Below are 22,049 nucleotides of genomic sequence, written 5' to 3' on the forward strand. Positions count from 1 at the left end.
TTTAAACCTGTAAAAGAATATAATCGAGTTAGTTCGCGGAGTGCGTATTCTTTTGGATAATAAGGTAGTAGGTTATTTCGGTGTTGAACGATTTCTTTTTTGTCTGAGTCGGTGATTTTATATGTGACATCAGTGGGTTTTGCAATTATTTGGTATGGTCCTTTACGAAGGGGTTGTAATTTTTTTGAAATTCCTTTTTGAGTATTAAAATTGGGTATTAAAACAAATGTTCCAATTTTTAAATCGGAGGCTGGTGTAAAGCGTGAATTTATTTGTTCATTAATGTTTTGCCTTTGTAACAACTTTTTTGTTACTTTTTGGTAAATTTCATTGTGTTTTTTATCTCTGTTTAAAATCCATTCGGTGTGTGTACCGGAGGCTAATTTAAGAATTTGTGGGTGATGAAAATGATCTTCATCGTGTGTATGTAAAGGTAGGTTATAACAAATTGAGTCTTTATTTGGTTGACAATAACCTTGTGCGTTTTTATGAGAGTTTGCTGTAAACATTATTGGTTTGCGTGGCTTTTGGTTAAAAACCATTTCATATGGTGACATTCCTAGAGTTGTCGTAATTTGTGAATTATATGCTAAGGGAAATAATTTGACATCTGCTGACCATTCGGTGTATCTTGTATCATTTCCATTGATGATACATCTGAGATATTCTTGTAATGAACGGTTCATACCTTCGACTAAGCCGTTTGTCCAAGGTGCGTGAGATGTACGTGGTTTGTGTTTGATGTTATATAGATGACATAGTGTGATGATTTCGGATGAGGGTGAAATTGGTCCTTTTGTATCAAATGAAATACGGTGGTTAAAGTACAAACTTTGTCCTTTAAAATCTTGTTTTTGTGCTATTTGTTTTTGATTTGGATAAGGTTTATTCAGCTGACATACTATATAATCATTGCATAGTACTTTTATCCAAATTGGTGCATTTGGAAAATAAAATTTTTGTATGAAATTTGAATTTGTTTTCTCTGATCCAGAGTGTCCTTTAATATTTTGTGTATGTGAAATATTAAAAGCTATGAGAATCATACTTAGAGGGAGACAGGGAACTGTAGATTCATTTAATTTGTATTCTAGAAGGTCTGTGTTTTCGTTAATTGTTGTATTATTGAATTTTCGAAAATATCGGAGGAGTGTTTTATTTCCTAAAATAGTTGTATCTGCCTTGACGGGTTTAGTTTTATATTTGTGCCATGATTTTAGTTGTCTAATTACTGGGTCAAGATTTTGGTATTGTTTCAATGTTGAAATTGTAATTGTTTTTATTGGGGGGAGAAAAATGTTTTCTATTTCTAATTTAGATAAAGGAATTGTATCAAGTGGGTCATGAAGGTCAAATATTTGATTTATTGTGTATTTTGAATCGTTTGTTTGTGGTCCTGATAAATTTATTTTATCAGTTAGGTTTTCTTTTTCAATTAGTGGAAAAAGGTCTTTTTTATGCGAGTGTTGTTTTACTCTTTTTTGTTGGGTGTTATTTTTTATCCATTGGGAATATGGGATTGGTTTAAAAGTTGATGTTCCAAGTAGGTCAACTTCATAGTGATTATTTTGACAATCTAAATAAAGTGGGAAGTGTTGTAGATTGTTTATCTGTGATTGTTCAACGTCAGTTTTTACTGCATATTTGCATTCTAGTCGGGGTGATGTTTCGTTTTTTGCAAGGTAGAATTTTATATTTTTGGGTATTTCAACTGTGGTTTTACGTGTAAGTAATTCCGGTGGCGTATTTCGACTTAATGTGTCTGGTAATGCAAGATTCTTTCCTGATGTCCAAACTATATGTAAGTTTGGGAATTTCATTAGAATTAGTTGAAATCTATAAACTCGGTGATTTGGATTAGATTTTTGTGTAAAGAGAAAAATGATTGGTTTGTGATCTGTGAAAAGAACTGTTGGATGTTTTGATCCAAGTATCAGAAATTCATATTCTGTAAGTGTATAGATTATGGCTGTACATTCTCTCATTAGGGTTGAGAGTCTTAGCTCTGCTTGAGTGAATAATCGAGAGTTTGCTGATATAAGGTTCATTTTGTTTGTACCATTATGTGATTGTAATAATGCTGCGCCGATGCCAAAGTTCGAGGCATCGCACATTGCATAAAATGGTTGATTTGAATCTGGAATTGTGTTTGAAATTTGTTCAGTTAGAAGTTTTTTAATTTCTTCAAATCGTGCTTGATGTTCTGTGTTCCATTCAAAATTATTTTGTTGTCTAAGTATATTATAAAATGGTCTTAGGTATAATTGCATTTTATAGACATATTTACTTAAAAAATTCAACATTCCAAGGAATTCTTGGATTTTCTTTTTGTTTGTTGGTGGTTGGAGTTTTTGAATAGCATCAATGCGTGATTTTAATGGGGTGATTGTTTTTCTTTCTATATTATGTCCTAAGAATTTTACTCTTGTCAAAAAGAAGTGTGATTTATCGGGGGCGGCCTTCAGATTTTCGTTCTGAAGTATTTGGTGATATTGTTCTAAAACATTGAACATTTCTTCTTTAGTCTGTGCTTGCATAAAAACATCGTCTAAATAGGTGATTGCGTTTTTCTTGAGTATTAGTGGTCGAAAAATTTTGCTCATAAAAGCTGAAAATGCTGCTGGTCCTATGGATATTCCATAGAATAAGCGGTTGAATTCATACTGTTGGTTTCCAATAACAAATTGTGTTAAACGTCGCGATTGTTCATCTAATGGCATTTGATTGTATGCACTATTCATATCTGCGGTTGTAAAGTATTTTCCGTTTATTTTTGTTAAAATAACTTGTATTGGTTCAATAGGCCAATTACACTTTGATTCATCTATGAGTGAGTTGAGGTATCTAGCGTCGAGAACGATTTTTAATGATTCTCCTTTGGCTAGAATGATAACAGGGTTGATAAATGTGTTACCTTTTGGTTGTTCTTCTTTATTTACTGGTGAGATTATATTGTATTGTTCTAAAATATCAAGTAATCTGTTCACTTTATCGTGTAAATGAATTGGTACTTTACTTGCTCTTTGTTTTTTGAAAACTTCGTCTGGTTTTAATGGGAGATGTAGTAATGAGCTGATTTTGCCAACATCAAATTTGGATGTTGCATAGACTGATGAATATTTAATTAGCTGTTTGGCTAATTTTTCAAATTCGTCTTGTGTTATTTGTTAATGTTGGAAATTAAACATTGTTAAAAATTTCTGTTGATTCTCTGTGTAGTTATTTATGTTGAATGTCGGTTTGAAATATGGGGTTTTTGTAAAATAATCCGTATTTCTTTTTTCGTTACTTATTATATTATTTATGGATAATTCTTCATTAAGAATTGTGGATTGACAAATATCTAATAATTGGAGTATATTATTTACGCGATATGCTTTTTCGTATATTGGTGATATTGTAGCGTTGGTTTCGCAATAGCCTAAAAGTCCTAAAGGTAGTGTTACTTGATAGGGTGTATTGTTGTATACATGTAGAGAAATAATATCTGAATTCGAGTTTTTCAAATATTTTATGGATGAAATTGTGATTTTGAAAAACTTATGGATAGGTTTGAATTCAAAATCTGACATATAGAGTTGTTGTTTGTTTTGTTTTTTATCATATTGGTGAACTTGTTTTATTGAAAAATTATATATGTTTCCTGATAGTGGTTTCAGGTGTTTTCTTTGTTGGTTATATATTGGATAAAATTTTGAAAAGAATGGTGGTTGTTTGTTTAATCTTTGAAAAAATGTTAGGGATGTGTCTTTTGCTTTTGTGTATTTATCTTTGATTAGTATTTTACTGTTTAATATGTTGATTGTTGGTATATATTTAGAGATAAATGGTATTCCAATGATATTGTGTTTAATGTCAGTGATATGGAATATTTGTTTAAATGGTTTAGTTAAAATTTTATTTTGCTCCATTGTTCTTGTGGGGAGAAGAAATAATTGAATTTTTCCATAGTTTACCAATGTTGATCCTTGTGCTGTTGCTAGTTTACTGGAGGTTTCAAGAGGTGTTAGCTTTGGGTGTAAGGTTTTTATTTCATTCCATGTGGGAATGTTTATTATATTTGATTCTGCTCCTGAATCAATTAGAAAATCAATTTCAAGATCTGGTGGTTGAAATTCTTTGCTTCTTGGACTTTCTAAAAGAAATGGTATTGTCCAAATTTTTTCTTTGGGTTGTTCTTTTTGTATGTTTTGATAGATGTAATTTGTATTCAAGCATTTTGTTTTGTCATTCTCATTGGGTTGATTTGTAGTGTTAATTTCATTAGTTTTTTGCGTCGTCGGTGTGGAATGGATGGGTTCAATATAATAATTGTGAAGGAGTTCTGATTGATTTTCATATATGTGTGATGAAAATGGTTGTTCATATATAATAGGTTCATAGTCATTTTCGACTGCTATCATATTGATGGAGATAGTGTTTTCTGTTTCACTTTCTGAGTCTGATGATTCACAGTTTATTTGATTGAGTTGTAACATATCATTTACTGTGTCGTCAATACCTGGAGGGTCTGATGTTGTTTCTGGATTTAATTGTACTTGATTTATATTCCTTTGATGTTTAGGTGTACTACTTCTATGGCGATTATTAGAATTATTATAATGGTTATTATTCCTGTGTGGTGATTGGGAATAATTTCTATAACGATTATTTAACTTGAATGTCGATTTTGTGAATTATTTCGTGATCTGTTTTGGTAATTATTGTTTGGTCTGTTATAGTTCGATCTATTATATGAGTTATTCCTTGATCGATTGTTCGGGTAATTCTGGTTTCGGTTGTTTGAATAACTTCTATTCCGATTATTTGAGTAGTTTCTATTCCTATTGTATGATGAATTTCGTGATTGATTGTTTGGATAGTAATTATTTCTTGATTGGGAATTAGATCTAGAAACAAATCGTGTTGTATTTGAATTTGATCTGGAGTAGTTATTTCGACTATTTGGTCTATTGTAGTGATTTTGTGATGAATTTTGCGTATTTCTTCGTTCTGGTGATCTTCCTCTATAACTTGAGTTATATGGTGATTGATTTCTTGTATAATTTGTATTGTTCGGGAGTGGTTTTCCTGAACTGTTGTTGCTGTACACAGTTTTGTTCGGTAGATTTTGATCTTTTTTCATGTATTGATAGAATGATTTATTTGGTTCTTTATATTTTTGAGGTTTATTTTGATTGTCTTGCTGTTTTTGTCTACATTCAGAAATACTATGTCCGTATCGTCGGCAATAATTACACCATTTTTTGAAAGATGGTTTGCCTTTAAAGTTTGGGTGTTTTTCGTAAATATTGAGTATTTCAGTGATTTTTTCAACGAGGTCTGTATCTGATTCCTGTATATTGTTGATACTTGTGGTATTTGTTTCGATTCGGTTAACGTATTGTAATTTCAGATTTTCTGTTTCTTCGAGTTTCATTGTGATTTCTGCTTGTTCTAGTTTGTCTACTAGTTTTCGGAAATCTAAATCGGGTTCTCGAATTGAAGAAGGATGGGATGCTCTCTTTTTTATTGCTATTTTTCTTAATTGCGGTGTTAAGGTCATCATTAAGATTTCTGTCATCTTTGTGTTTTTATAGTCGTGTGTATTTAATGAATATGCTTTTCGAACTAGTGTTTCGATGCGTACTGCTAATTGCTTGATGGTTTCATTTGGTAATCTGCGAATTTCATTACATAAAACTCTTTGTTGTTGTTTGTTTCTTTCGGAGTCAAACATTTTTGAAAATTCTTGTGTGAACCTTTTCCAATTTGATTTTATTTCTATAGGCAATACTGAAAACCATTTTTGGGCTGCGCCGTCTAAAGTTGTTTGTATCAACGCTGTGCGTCGATGTATCCAGTTTTGATGTAGTGGCGTATTAATTGGTTCAGGTCCTATATTTAAAATCAAATTTGCTGTTACTGCATTTAAATAGTCTTCTACAGAATATTCAGGGTCTGTTCCTGTGAATACCATTAAAGGTTTATTTGATGTTATTGATGATCCACCCATAAGGTATGGATTCATTGTCATTTGTAATGATTCTGCTGCATTTGGCATTTGAGAAAAATTTGAAAGTTGATTTCTTGTTATTTCGTGTTGTTGAAGATAATATGGGAGTGGTATTTCATTTTGCATTTGTGTCGGTTGATACGAGTGTGTGATCATTGGGTTTTGTTGCTGAATTGGTTGAAAATATTGTGTATTAATTGGGTTTTGTTGTTGAATTGGTTGTTGATTTTGTGTATCTATCGGTTGTGGAGAAAAAATTCTATGATTTGTATGTGGTTTCTGTACTCCTTGTCCACGATATTCTTGATTATATGGTGCAAATATATCTGGTTGTAAAAAATCATCATCTGAGGATAAGTAATCCATTTGATAAGATGTTTGTTTTTTATTTTGTTGAAAAAATGGATAGTTTTCACTACGATCCTGTGAAGGATGTAAATTTGTTTGAAAGTTTACTGAATTAGTTTGTGCCATTGGGTTATCCCAGTTTCGAGATCTTGTATAATTATTAAAATTTTTTCGTGGGGGATAATTTGTTTTTGATGGATGTGTGTAATTATAATTATGTTCTGCAAAATTGTTTCTAGTGAACGTTTTACGTGTTTTTGACGGTATTGTCATGGGTCTGTATGTTTGATAATCCAAGTGTGAATATTTTGGGGCAACCGAAGGTTTAACGGTTGATTGTAAGGTTACTTGTGTTTGTGAAGGGTTTGTATTTCTTGGTGTTGTTAAATTTGGACGTATTGGTGAAATACTTTGTTGTGTAGTTGTTGTGTGTACGATTTCTTCATTTATGAAGTGTGATGGTGTCTGGATATCTTGTTGAGTGAGATTTCTAGTTCCATTGAGGTTTTCATTGTGTATGACTGTGGAGTTTAAACTATTATTTTGCATATCAGGTAAAAATGTATTATAGTTTAATGGTGTTGCATCAATGGTTAATGGTATTACTCTTACATAATCTCTTACATAAGATATTGTACTTATTGCTTGACTTGAGATTGATTGTGGGAAGTTTATGAATGCGGGATGAGACCATTCGGGGTCCCAAACATAGTCTGATTGTTCTGTGATGGCAGTATCATCGTTTGAGTTTTGGGGTCTAAAATTTTTTCTTGCTTGTGAAATTAAATCAATATTATGTGTAAAATAATCTATTATGAACCATGCCAAAATTTTTTGTAAGTCGTGTTTTGTATGTTGTGAAACTTCATCTTTCGTGAAATTTTCTTTAATTATATTTAGAAAACTAGAGAGTAGTGTGATTTCATGTCGTACTCTTATATGTTTAGATGTTTCTGTCGGTGAAACATTTGTGATTTGGATTTCGTTTTCTAATATCGAGATATAACTATATATTATTGCAAAAACTTCATTGGTGAATATGGAGTTTGCTCTTTGTGAGTTATGATATTGTATGCTTTTTATATATTCTAAGAATACTTTTGAGAATTCTAAATCAAGGTCGTCTGTTTGAATTACATATTTGCTGTGATTCTGGTTTGGTGAGTTGAATTCTATGGAGTAGATTCCGTATTGTTGTGTTAAGTTACATATATCTTTCAAATAGTGATCGATAATTTGTCTTTTGATTTTTACATCTAGGAACTCTGTTTTACATGGACTGATTCCGGGTTCAAACAAATTTAAGAGTAAATTTTTGCAAAATATATGCTGTCCTCTATCAGTGGTTGCATCTACGATAAAGGGGAAGATATCATCATCATCTGGACTTTCTTCACCTGGGGTGTGTGTTGAGCTCATTTTTTCGTTTGATGACTGTTAATATGTAATTATCAATGTGTCTAATTGGTTGATTCCAATTGTATAAATGTACTGGTTTGTGTTTATATTGCTTTTTTATTCTTCTTTTTCCTCTTTTTGATGAATTTGAAGTTGTTTCTGAGTCGGAAAAATATAATTGATCGTGAATGGGGCAATTTTTATCTATAGATTCTTTTAATTTATAAAGTTCGTCTAAACTGCTGGTTTCTGATTCTGAAAATGCGTTGCGGTTTTTGGAAAATCTTTTTCGTGTAATTTGTCTTTGTTTGGTTATTATTTTTCTTTTTAGTGTTTGTCGTTTTGTTCTGATATATCCAACTGTTTGTGTGTGTGGTGTGATTACAAGATCGTATTTTTTGTTATCTATTTCACAATTGTGTAAAACGATTGTTTGTTTATTTCCTAGGTTTTTAAATGACATAAGGTTTAGGATGACGGATGCAAAAGGTTGTTAAATGATTTCTATTACTTAGACTGTTAGTCCTTACGATTTTTTGGTTAGCCTAACCTGGGTCTATTTGTTCAGGGTTGGGGAGAAAAGTATATCGATTCCGAAGAATGATTTTATACTTTCTCGTGGCTAGTATAAGCTAAGGTGTTAACTTACTTAATCTTACTTAAGGGTAGTGATTGTGTTCAGGGTTGGAGAATAGTAAATCGATCCACAAGGTTCAGGTATAATTAGAACGCGAGTAGTTCGTTAGATACTATTTTAAACTTACTAAGTTTAAGATTTATCCTGGGTCTGGTAAGAGGGGGGATCAAGTGAAGGATGAATAACCGAAGTTCTTCACTGTTTATCCTAATTTGAATGATTAGTTTTGTTCAAAAATTTCTGTTAGTCCTGGGTTTTTAGAAAGGGTTGGATAGTGAATCGACGTTTGAGGTCGTTAGACACTAGCTAAGTGGGTGGGGGAGAACAAAATTGTTCTTTTTGATCCAAGGAGAGGCCTTGATGATCAAGTTTTAAATTTAATTAAATAGAAAATGATTTAAGATCCAAGGATAAGCCTTGATGATCTGATTTTAAATTTAAGTGAATTTAAGTTTAAAATGATTTAAATTTGTGTAGAGAAAAGATTTAGTGTTTTTATGATATTAGTGAGCTTATGAATGCTGTTATGTTTAGGTGATGAAGCTGGAACAACAGGATGATTTATAGTTACTAACCATTTATTGTCATGCTACTAATTTTTATTTTGATTTTTCAATAAATATTTTTCAAACATGTTTTGTATATTACTGTAGAATTTAGGAAAACGATCTGAGATCTCCTTATCAATCGTTATTGAATATTAATAATTTGGTTTAGCGCCTGAAATGATTTTGAAGATTGACTTCAAGATTTTATGTTTGCAAATGAAAATCTAAATTCATTGCTAGTAGTACTCTAAATACAAAAGTTTGTGTTGGCTTTTGCCGAACTATCATATAACTATATGGTAAGTTTCTACTTTGTCGTATGTCGTCTCTGGTTCGAGGTCTTCTTGCAATTCCGGGTAGTTTTCTTATCGTTCGGAATATTGGCTTTGATCTATTGAGTCGTAGAGACATTTCGATTAAATTATCGTCGTGTAACATTTTAAAAATGTTTTGTCTAAATTCTAATCTATTTTTGGTTAATTCTAAGCTATTAAGGTCTTGTTCGAGACTTATGGTCGCACCAGATGAGTTATGACCGAAGTGTATAACTCATAGAGTAATTTCGGATAGGGTACACCGTCTGCTCGTCACGCTATCTTATTTTCGGCCGGATAGATTCGTGCAACTTCTTAGTCTAATACCAATCCTAATCTTACTCTTATACTATCTAGTCTCAGGTTGTTTAACTAGTCTCTGCTAGGCTCAATAGATCTAGGGTATACTGGTTTATTGCGGTTGCTGAAGTCTTCTTGGAGAGTCAACTAATTTCTAAGTTAAATTCAAATCTCTCTGGTGCTGAAATTACAAGTAATTTCAGCACTTACAAATAAGTGGATTGTTAGTCAGATGGATCATGATTGGTTAATATTAAATACTTTACATTGGTAAAATATCTAAATTATCCAATCATAAAATGTAGTTTAGATCAGGTTCCAGTGATTACACTACGCAAGAATTGACCAGGAAAACAAATACCAGTACATTAATTTGAAAGTGAACTATTTATAAGAGTAGCAAAAGAAGTCGAACTTGATAACATCGAGGGATTGTTTTCGCCCCATTATACTAAATTATCAAAATATCAATTTTAGGGAATTTTAGAACCAAATTAACGCCTAATTTGAGAATACTTTTGAACTCAGTTCATTTTTTAAGGATGCGTTTGAAAATAACAAGACTAATTATGGCTGTATTGCTTTCCAGTTTTCAATGCATAGCTCAATTAAACAGCGAGTAAAACGGATGGACCAATTTTCTATATGATATTCGTTTCAGCCTATTTCATCTTTTTTCAAATTCCAATAGCTGAATTTACAAAACCTAACCAATAGCGAAAACACTATACACCGTTTTTAGACATGTCAAAACAACAACAGCACAGTCTTTCGAACAAAGCTATCGGTTCGAAAAAAAATCGATAAAACGGCGAAAAGAAGGTCTGAAAAGGCAAAAAAAAATAAGGAAATTATCGTATGGAGCCCAACGGAGAAAGAAAAAGATAAAAATGAGTCTTGAAAAATTTTCGCTACATTACTGAATCGAACCGCCGACATTAAAAAAATTACGAGCATCCCGTCCTTGAATCAGTGCCGTGGTCTCTTGGCACTAAGCAACCTTGACACTATCAACCATTAAAGCAGATAGAACAGATGATATAAAAGTGCCAATGCTATGCAGCAAAATTACATTTAAATGAGCACTTTAAAAAAAAATTCTTAACTTAACACTACGCTCGTTGTAAAATCAAATAGCATAGACAGCAAAATAGTGACCACCGCAATCGCACAATTGAGAGGTTGCCAAAACATGATAGTTCTCAATACAAAAATTACAGCCAGTTATCGCCTTAAAGCGCGTTCACCTCGGACTGTAGAACAACAGTCGGCTTAGAAGTCTTCCGTTAAAACAACCCTAGCCCTAATTGCGATCAAATTTTCATTCTATATTTTCTCAACCAATCTGATTTATTTGAAAGCTGTTGGGCCGGTATGCTCTTAACGTTGAATGACCGTTGCTTGCTACATAAGTGGAATGAACTTGAACTTCCACCTAATCAATATTCAGCACTAGCTTAAATGTGACTGAAAAAACCTTGGCATAGCGAAGGATCCAACTTCAACCTTTTAATTGGGGATGGCAATCAACAATCATGCTGAAGGACCAATCCCCAAATTAACAACAACTAGTTGGATGATTTGGTATTTTAAAAATAGTATCTCATTTCGATTTCGTTTCTAAATCGCATTTCATGCCGATAAAACATATTCTCCTGAGATATTGCAAGTCAAATACTGTAAGAAATACAACCTGAAACAGACGCACTCATTCAAAACTTAGTGAAATCGATTACACAAGTCACTGAAAGAGCGGTGTTGTAATCTAGGAGCACCTTACGCTAATCCATGTTCAAAGTTAGCTAATAGGCCCAGCCTCAGCCCAAACCTAGAAAAGTCAAGTTTAAGGATTAGAACAAGAGAAGCGGGATATACAATAAGCTTAAGGGCTAGGGCAAAATGGGAAGGGATAGTCAAACTAAAGAAACTGCAATTAAACGGATCCGTTTTCAAATAAACAAGATCAATCGGATCTATTTCACTACACTAACATAACAAGGGTTGCCTGGAAATATCTTCCGCGGTCACTAAGTGAGACCATATCAGTTTGCTTTCTGAACTTCAATATTATGTGTTTCAGAGATTGAAGATTAAACATTTCATCACAAGATTTTCGATAGTCTAAAAACAGGCAAATCGATTCTTAACATCATTTGCTATACATAAACCAACAAAATGATTTTAAAAAGCAAATAATATACCAAAAATTCTCAACCGAAATGTGAAACAAATTTCTGCATCAATTTTAACACAAAATTTAACAAAGAGACATTTTTATGCAAAAAGGATGACAAAAAAAACGCCAAACAAACTTTGTATGCTGCAACACTATTTTTAGACGAAAAACGAAGGAACTCATAGGACGACAAAAACGACGGAGAGTTCCAAGCTGAATAAATGTTCAAAATTAAACATAAGAAATCTTGCAACGTTTGAATACAACTCAAAGTCAATGAATACTAGCACTGGAATGAACTATGCAACTACATCTCTTCAAAAAAACAATTCTTAGAGATAGAGATATGGAAAACTTAAAAAAAAACGAGGAAAGGATCGTTGTTGCATGAATCAACAAAATAAAATCAGCAAAATAAAAGGCATTTATTTTGAAGCTAAACCGACCATATCATAGCTGAGACGATGAAGCCAAAGTTTTTAAAAAAAGTGAACTAGTGGCCCTCTGCAGCTAAAGCTGCTCCCAAAAAAATGACAGCATTTATCCTAGGCAGAAAAACGTTCTGGATCAAACTCAGATGTTTGAGGCATCAGCAAACTCATATGGCTGAATGGATGGACAGCTCAATATATCTATGGATTACTGGATTGATAGATGATGGATAGATCGATGAAGGAAGGGCTGGCTGGATGAATGCATGGAAGGTTGGCTGATGCATGAATGGATGATTGGATGGCTGGCTGGATAAATGGTAGATCGATGGCTAGACGGAGGGATGGCTGTATCAATGGCTGAAGAGAACGGTAAATGGCTCGACGGAAACATAAATGAAAATTTGACTGGATTGATGGTTGGATCGATGCATGGTTAATTGAATGGACCGATGGATTGCTGGAAATTCAGATTAATTAGCGGTTGCCTGCACGGACGATGGGAGGCTAGATGGCTTGATTTGCTGGTTGCGTGGATAGATGATCATGCCTTGATAAATGGATGGTTGGATTGATGGACGATGGATGGAAGGACTATTGGATGCTTGGCTGGCTGGCAAGAAGGACGGCTCGGAGACAGACGGATGGATGGAAAACAGGTTGGTTGGATTGATGGGCCATGGCTGCCAAAATGGATGGATGAATTTTTGGTTGGATAGATGAGCGGACGGACAGGACAGCTGCCTGGCTGAAAGGCTGGCTGAATGCTTGCTAGAATGTATGGTTGAATGGATCATTAGCAGGATTCTTAGTTGGATGGATGTATGGCTGGATGAATGACTGGATGGTCGGATATATTAATGAATGCATTATGGGATAGACGGCTGGAGGGACTATTGGCTTGATGGATGGATGAATGAGAGTCTGAGTACCTGAAAAAAAGGATGGCTGGATAGATAATGGAGGGACGGACAATGGTTGGCTTGATGATACATGACTAGATGGCTTGCTGGTTGGATGGATGATAGACGGCATAATGGATGCGTGGCTGGATGGATGTGTCTGATTGGCTGACTGGAAGGATAGATTGCCGGAGGGGTGGATAGATAGCTTGATACAAGGCTTATCAGATTGATGGAAGACGGATAGCTAGATGGATGGAATGCTTAATGGATTGGTTGGATGTATGATGGATGGCTTGATGAATAGATGGCTAGCTGGCCGGATGGATTAATGTTTGGAAAGTGAATTTTTGGTTTGAAGGATGGATGATTAGATAGATGTCTTGTTATACTTCCGGTTGGACGGAGGAACGGATGATGGATGGCTAGATATATGGAAGAATGCCTGCATGAAAGGATGAATGATGGTTGTATAGATGGCAGGCTCGATGGATGGTTGAATCAATGGCTCGATGGTCTGATGGCAGGTTGGATGAATAGATGGCTAGATCGATTGATGGATGAATGAACGAAGAGATAGCACGATGCATAGTAGGGAAAAGAGGTAGATGGTTTAAGAGATTGATTGCTGGATGGCTTGATATATTGCAGGTTGGATGAATGAACGTATGATGAGTGGATAGATAGATGAATGGTTTTATAGATGACCATGCCCCTCCTCGTTTGGCCCTGCCTTGCGCTTTTCTACCTTGGCTTTCTCCAATCGCCAGGCCTTGCGCTGCCCTCCTCAGCCTTGAATCTCTTTGCCCTACCTGGCTATACACTGCCATGCCCGGCATTGCGCTGTACCAAACTGTCCTGCCTCTCCTCGCCGTCCTACCTTGCACTGCCCTAACCTGTCCCTGCCCTACACTACCGCTCTTCGCCCTACCTTGCCGCTACTCACCATGTATTGCGCTGCCCTTCCTTGTCTTGCGATGCTTCTCCTGGACCTTCCCTGCCTTGTCCCTCCTCGCCCTGCCTTGCGCTACCCTGCCCAGCCCCTCCTCGTCCTGCCCGGCCTTGCACTCCTTCTCCTGCATTGTCCTTCCTCACCTTACCTTGCCACTCTTCGCCGTCTTGTGCTGACCTACACAGGCCTTGCCACTCCTCGTCCGGCCTGGCGCTTCCCTGCCCTGCCGTGTCCCAGCTCGCCCTACCCTACCCGCCTCTTCCTTCTCCTGCGTTGCTCCTCCTAACAAAACACTACGCTCTAAAAAGACTCATAATATAACACTACGCAGGCTAGTCCGAACACGCTACTAAAAATCGTTGATTATGATGATTATGTGAAAGAGCTGAACTGTATTTTTTAGGTAGAATTTTGGGTCTTTCTAAGTAAAAGGACAAAAAAAATCGATCATCACAGTATTAATAGGTAAACGAGGGAGTTCAATTCTCATCTTTCGAAGCTCAGTAACTTGCGGCATTTAAGTAAAAAGACTCTGTTTTCGATCAGAATTGCTAAAAGAGCGAGGGATTATTCGGGCTTTGTGTCGTTTTTTTCTTCAGACGATTTTTGGCTCCGTTACTAGCCATTCTCTCTCCAAAAATGGCTAGTTACGAAGTCGAAAATCATCTGAAGAAAAAACCACACCGAGCCCAAACATTCAGTCACTTTCTTAACAATTCCGATCAAAAACGGGGTTTTTTAACTTAAAAAGTTTCCAATATTGATTTCGGCAAACTTAAATGACTCAGGAATTGTTCCAAATTTAAAGCCGTCAAGTTGTTTGTTCTTATGGATGGGGGCGTTCAAGAATTCATTTTTGTCAGATAGCAACAAGTTGTCAGTAGTTTGTTGGTTTTGATGGATGCAAGGAGAAATTCGAGAACGTGTCTCACCTTCTCTTGATAATGATGGTTTTTACAGCTTTATCTCTTCTTTAGTCCTCGCAAAACCATGTTTTGAAAACAAAAAGATTTCGGCGACTTTGAACACTTTCCTAGTACCGGAGACCGATATTTTAGCAGACCAATCTTAAAGCATTAAAATGAAAAATGAGTCTTTCAGCAGATGGTAAAAAAACTAACGCATAATTGATTGCCAGACATAAAAAGACGCTGTCGTGGGCAAGCTTCCCTAATTAAGATAATTATCTGACGATTTGCAACAAAACGATCAACTTCAAAAGTGTAATAGTCTAACATACCGGGAAAACACATACTTACGCGCAGAATAACACTCGTTCCTAACGTTAGCGCAGCGGAGCAAGCGGTCGTTACTTGCCGTTGCCGCTTTCGAATTTAGTGTTCTGACCTGCTAATTGTTTTGAGTCTGCTAAAATATCGCTCTGCTGAAATATCTAGCACGTCTTGTACAGAAACGAACTTATTACAACGAACCCAGAAGCTAAAATTATAGCTTTTTTTATTCTAGCGTATATGAAAAATTTCAATTCTTGTGGAAAAACTTCATTTTTCAAGTAAAAAACCATTTCATAGAAGAATTTTATTTACCCAAAATCATGTAGAAACAAACAACAATCATCGATTTATTTCCAACTAGTTACAAACAATTGATATCCAACCATTCAAATCAGACACGAAACTGGAAAGGATAGACGGCAGGCGCAGTGCGTGCGCTCCTACTTAAGGTCTACCCTCTATACAAAGAAATTAGAGTTAATATTAGAAAAATCATAATAATGAAAAAAAAGGAAAAAAAATTCTAGACGTAAAAGGACAGACGGATACGACCAGTTTTGTTAACTTCACAGTGCTTGCATTAGCATCGAGTGTAATCTTTCGAACTGAGCTTGCATTAGCATCGAGTGTAATATTTCGCGTTCGCAGTAAAAAAAACGCTATAATGGAAGATGAATTATTTTTTGTGAAGATATAGAGTGCAGTGGGCATTAGTCGAATCTCATTCAGCTATCAAAGGTTCGTAATCCACATAATCACTTAGTGATTTCTTGGTTTACAACTATTCCCAATAGCGTCTCTATCCCCAATTCACAGCTCATTGATTACAAGTTATTGCATTTTGCTGAGAGCAACAAAAAAATGATAGCTGGATGGCAGAATGCCCAATTGACTAAAACTTTAACCATGTTTTTAATCTCGTCCCAATTTTTTTCTAAATATATTTTAAGAAACGCATTTTGAACAATCACACGAACTGCCGACTAGCGGCAACTCAAGTTCGTATCCAATTTCTAGATTGAACCTAAATTGGTACGGTTTTATTTAAAAATCTTTATTTTAGCCCATCAAAAGCATTTTATGCTATTTGAAATGAAACCCTAAATGAGACTGTAGGTAACTTCAATACTCTTTGTATGCTTTCCTATTTAGTCCCAAGTGCCGGCCGCAGGGAGCATGGTGATATATTTTCAGTTCAGCTATAAGCAGGGAACAATCTAGCAACCACGTTCCAATTTCCTCCAAGCATTCACCCATTACTTCGTGCCACATATATTGAGCCTGCAGAAATCAACCATAATTTATTGAGTGAGACTATTATTCATTATTCAGTCGTGAAATAAAAGTCACCACTTACAGTGTGCGCATTTGCAAACCTATAAACGGCTTGCAGCCTTTCAACACTAGTCTTAACTCACTACAGGTATCCCTTACCATTTTATTTTGTAGCACTGCAAAACGAGTTGTACTCAATAAAACTGAGCTTTAATAAGAACATCATTCAACAGTCATTTTACAGTTCTGACATCAGAAGAACTAAATTTTTGTTCTTTCAAACTCAACGGACCACGACAAAATCCCCATTTGGACCTCGTTAGAGACCCCATACTGACACATTTCCCTACTTCGTTACACTATTCAAGGAGCTTCTCGTAGCTTGAATACCTGACAGATATAAGACAAATTAAGACTTAGTATTCAAGTTAAGACTTAGCTATACATCTTAAGAGATAATTATCAAAGTTCAATTCAAGTTGAAACCTGATCTCGAAGAGCCCCATATTGTAGATACGACTAGTCAGCTAGGCAAACATACAACAATTCGAGTTATTTATCTTGAATCTCAGTTTACCATTTAACTCGAATATCGTGTTGAAACTTTGTTTAGGTAACACTACGGCCAGTATTGTTTCATCTTTGAGCTAGACAGCAGTTAACTTCAGAGTCGCGTTTTCAACGGTACGACAAAATGACCAGTCTTAAATTTCTCTCATTTATCGCCATCTCCCTTCTCGTTTTATCAGTCGTCTCATCCAAGAAAAGTAAGTCGATAGGTCAAAATCCGGCATAACTTCTGTTTCGAACAACATATGATTACTTGGCCATCAAACAGTTGTAAAGTCCTCAACGAATGATTTTCTAAGATATATATATATATATATATATATATATATATATATATATATATATATATATATTTTTCAATTTCCTAACTTAATCGCTCACGTTTTGTCGCTGAAAAAATCTTTCATGGAAAAAAACCACACAGCGAGCGACAAAGCTGCGGTACAAGTATGGTAGTTGGACCCTAAGAAAAGATCGAGTCCCAAGAAACCTGTTGTTTCTCAACTAAAATAATTGAGAAGAGTAAAAATTATTAAGATATTGCAACTTTTCCAAGGACATAATATTTTTCGCCGCTTTTGCTGGAAAAAAAGTAATTCGCCGCTTTTGCTGGAAAAATCTTTCGATTGGACTTTTCATCTCAAAAATGTACAAAGTATTCAATTCCGAGAAAAAGAGCTTTCTTTTAAAAAAATAAAATTTGGTTTTATCTGCTTATTATAAATCAGCCTGAATTTTCGATTGAACCCAAAGCCTCAGACTTGGGAGAGTAGATTTCAGAAGTCAAAAAGTTTCAAAAAACGGTAGGAAAAACAAAATTGACCTTTCCTAAGGCCATGACTTTCTGGGTCAGAAACATTTGGGCACAGTCGCGTATGCAAAGGAGCTTGAACCCAAAATCTCAAATATGGGAGGGAAATTTTTGAGAGAATTCAAAAAGTTTACAAAAAACGGTCAAAGTTGGACTTTTCCGAGCGACAATTTTTGTGTTACAAAACAAAGAGTGGTCGCTAAGGCAGGGGCGCTTCGCACTACCCAATAAGTCCATTGAACCCACAATCTCAGATTTGGGAGGTTAGTTTTCGAGAAGAATCAAAACTGTTTTTAAAAAACGGCAAACAATCAAAAGTTTGACTATTACGAGGGCCACGACTTAATGAGTTAAAAAATTGGGCTTAGCTGCTTTTTCAGGGATCTTTTCAATGTCGATCTATTTCATGAAACCAATCTAAAATTTGGGAGTGTAGTTTTTGCGAAAACAAAATAAAAAAATAAAAAATAATTGTCAAATATTTCCCCACAGATTTTTTCGAAGGCTGTAATCAGAGGATGATGAAGGCGGTCTGGTCTTTCCATTGATATCTTTTGTTTTGAAGACCGGTAGAACAGCTTCTGAAAAAAACTAAAACTTTTGCAAAAAGCGAAAAAATTTTCCACAGCGTCTGTTTTCCAAATTTTCCACCTGTTTTTAAAAAAAATTTCAAGCAAACATGCCAGGCAAGACATTGAATTTTAAATTAGCATCGGAACAAAACTTACGAAGCGGAAAAAAGCCGACAATCTTTGAGCTGATAGCAGTTGAGCCGAATTGATTTAGAAAACCTTAAAGAGCTTCAAGTCTACCAGAGACAACAATGAACAAGACTTGCATTTACCATGATAATTCCTTACAGCACAAGAAAAATCGGTGACAAGGCAAATAAGTCGACAAAACTTGAGCGGAAAAACAAAAGCCCGCAAATCAATTTTGTCCCGAAAAAAATTTTCAATTGTTTTCATACTGAAAAAAAAAACCGCCGGAATGCCAAACCCAGACCTTAGGGCGCAAAAGCGACGGCATTATCTCTAGGCAAAGTGTGAAGGAACCTGGAAGTTATTTAAATTCAATAATCAAGCTAGTTAAAATTTGTAGGAAAAGTTGTTTACGGGAGAAAAGTCTAGTTCCCGATTATAAGATACTTGGTTTCGCAAATGCACTAAAAACTAAGCCAATTTGAGAATTCTGGATCAATAGGAACTATTTTATCCCAATAGTACCTGATGATCCAGTAACTTATATCCAATTCTGAAAATCAAAGTCAACCACATTTTTTTTCGAACCATTAGCTAGTTTTCTGTTTGGAGAGCGTAACTTTCGGTCCATTTACCAGATGATTACCAAGAAATCTTGAAAAGAAATCGGAAGCCCAACCAAAAAAAATTAATTTGAGATTAAAAAAGAATGAAAACTAGAGTGACGCACCTCCGGTGATTAAAACAGATTGAAAGTGAATATATAAAATCTATGAAAAAAAAAGAAAACCGTGACAAGAGACGACTGCATCAAACAATGCTTTTTGTTTCAAAAACTGAACGGCGAAAGTAAATTCAACTCAAAATTAATTTTACACTGAAATAGTCAAATCTTCAACCTACTGGGTTTCAGATCTTCATATTTTTAAAACTCAAAATTGAAAAAATTAGAGTTATTAAATCAGGATAGACGCCACATCTGCAACTGCTGGTAAACACCAGTCATCAACCCACTAAATTTTCGAAAAACTCATAAAAACGTCATATCTAGGAGAGTAAAAGGCGTTGAGCAGTCAGTTTGTGACGGCAGATAAAAACTTCCTGAGAATACCTTGACAGCACCCCACCATAATTTTGAGAACTTCCAACTTAGAGAAAATTCTAGTCATAAAAAATGGCACATCTCGGAAACTGAGAAGGCCTGAGCAGTCAAATGTAGAGTTAAGCTTTCCAACCACTAAGAGCAGCCCACTCAGGGTGGAGAATTTCAAACTTGGCAAAACAAACACGCAGATTTCAAACAGCAAAATCGAAAAAAGTTCTCAAGCATTGCAATATACGATATATAGCCTAAACGTGGAAAAGTTCTTTCGTTAAACTGGCAAAAAAAATACTTTGAAAAAAGCTTAACCATAGCGAAACCCGCATTTAAATATGTAGCAGATAGACAGGTTTGACCGAGAAAAAAAACTTGACTTAATTCGATAACACTTAATCAACAAGGAAACCATCAAAGGTTTCGCAATACAAACTTCAAGACCTAATAAATCAATGGTCATTTTATTCATGGTTAATGTTGAAAAAAAAATCAATATCGCGTCTTGTTGAAATTATAAATCATTACTTTTGCGTTATCGTCTAAGAATACCTCTTTGGTCTGAATGAATACAAGACAATTTAACTCATCCAAAATAATTCCAGCATAAAACTAGAACAAAGGTTGATTGCCAAGTGGCACAGAAAGTTCCATCATACATGGAATACAATTTGAAACAATTTTTGTCAAACTTGTGTCATTTGTTTTAGTAATGTACAAAAAAATCTAAAATTTAAATCAAATAAAGCTTAAAATTTTAGTCAATTAATCACAATTCACTATAGTGACTTCAAAATTGAAAAACAAAAAAATATATAAAACTCGAAAAAAAACTTCGCTAAAATTTCGCAGCTTTCTTTGGAAACCTTTTATTGACAAGGAAAATATCTCAGCGAAGCTTCAAAAACTTCTCATTTAGGAAGCATTACTTTTCTTGCTATATATTTTTTTCTTGACAATTGAACATTTTTTTGTTTCTAGAGGATACTATAAGTGATGACACAAACGGGGATGCAAGCGAACCATCGTCCAAAGGAGGCGACAACAACAAATTCTACAGGAAAAGAGATATGCAGAGAATGGCTGAGTTAATGGGTAACACTTTAAACGAAAATCAATTATAAGGAGACCGCATGTTTTGGTGAGACATGGAGCCGCTCAGTTATTTTTTCTGAAGTTTCAGGGCTAGTCAGTTCATCTCAAAATCATAGACTTACTTATGCAATGAATTTCGTTAATCAGCAATTAAAAAAGGTATGCTCATCGCTGAACAAAAAATGATGCAAAACTATTGTGCTACAAGCTGTTTCATGCAAGGAAAGAGTGATTAAATTTTAATCATTTTTCTTTTGCTCACTTTGGTTAAATCCTACTAAGACACCGAAAAACGAAAAGGGAAATTATTTTCTAGCGCGGGTCAAATACCGAGCACTTGCTCTGCCCCTACGAATTACCGCCTCATAGATATTTCGCTAACAACTGTATCACCGAATGTTCCAACCACAGTGATTTAGAAAAAGAATTCAGAAATCGAGAAATTTACTCAATTTCTTAAGTTCATTTTTGGTCCGAATTTCTTGTTACTCTTTTCAACTTTTTTGAATCCAAATATGATACCATACACCTGACCCCCTACAAGCTTTTCTTCAGGCTGTCAAAATTGGCTAAAAAATAGACACGAATCCAAAGTTCCTTCCCACTCTTCGAGAGTTGTCAGAAAAAAAATATCTAAGCTTTGCAACAGGTCAGATATCGGAGCTGCAGCAGAAACTGTCGGATGAGCACGCCTTCTTGAGTGAACTCATGCTCAGCTCACTGTCCATACCCAAGCCACAACTGCCCAAACTGGACAACAACGACATCCTGGTTAGCAATGAACAATTTCAACCATTGCCAATGTTGATCTTTTGCCAAATTTAGAGCGAAATAATGAGTTCAGTTTAAAAAATTGCACTTCGCAGAAAGGTTAAATTATGATAATTCGTTTAAGACATCTGCTCGAAACATGACGAAGATGTTGGGGAAATTCTATGCAAAAAACACTTTGACTGGACGTCCACAAAGGATGGTGGAAAAACGCCTCATCAAAATGGTAAAAATAGCCGAGGATGAAGAATAAATTCAAAAGAGAGATGCAGCAGTAGCAGACGAACTCTTTTCATTTGAAAATGCATGCCTAATTAGATACCGTTACCTGAACTAACTTAGACGTCATGTAATTTATAAGCACGTAATATCACCTTTCATTGCTATTAAACTTAAGTAGTACAATATTAACCTGTGCAGTATTTGAGATTTCACAGGATATATGTTTGAAAAAATTGGGTAAAATTTAACGAGTGCGCTTGGTTTTGAAATTT

At 34.9% G+C, this 22,049-nt stretch overlaps 2 protein-coding genes across 5 annotated transcripts in view; one reads left to right on the plus strand and one right to left on the minus strand.

Moving 5' to 3' along the window:
* The window catches only part of LOC134849100 (protein FAM227B-like), a 147,703-nt gene that overhangs the window by 13,525 nt on the left and 112,129 nt on the right, over nt 1-22,049 (minus strand). The gene's annotated exons all lie outside the window — the stretch shown is intronic.
* On the plus strand, nt 16,425-22,038 carry LOC134849136 (uncharacterized). 2 transcript variants are annotated; one of them, XM_063866487.1, is made up of 5 exons: nt 16,426-16,659; nt 17,125-17,278; nt 20,671-20,784; nt 21,434-21,555; nt 21,680-22,038. In XM_063866487.1, the coding sequence occupies exons 2-5, from the start codon at nt 17,206-17,208 to the stop codon at nt 21,806-21,808; spliced, it is 438 nt and encodes a 145-aa protein (XP_063722557.1). In that variant the 5' UTR covers nt 16,426-16,659; nt 17,125-17,205; the 3' UTR covers nt 21,809-22,038. The 2 variants fall into 2 exon arrangements, with proteins under 2 accessions (XP_063722555.1, XP_063722557.1); XM_063866485.1 differs by having other exon boundaries at nt 16,425-17,278.

This window comes from Symsagittifera roscoffensis, chromosome 1 (genome assembly GCF_963678635.1).
Source record: "Symsagittifera roscoffensis chromosome 1, txSymRosc1.1, whole genome shotgun sequence".
Taxonomy (NCBI): Eukaryota; Metazoa; Xenacoelomorpha; order Acoela; family Convolutidae; genus Symsagittifera; species Symsagittifera roscoffensis.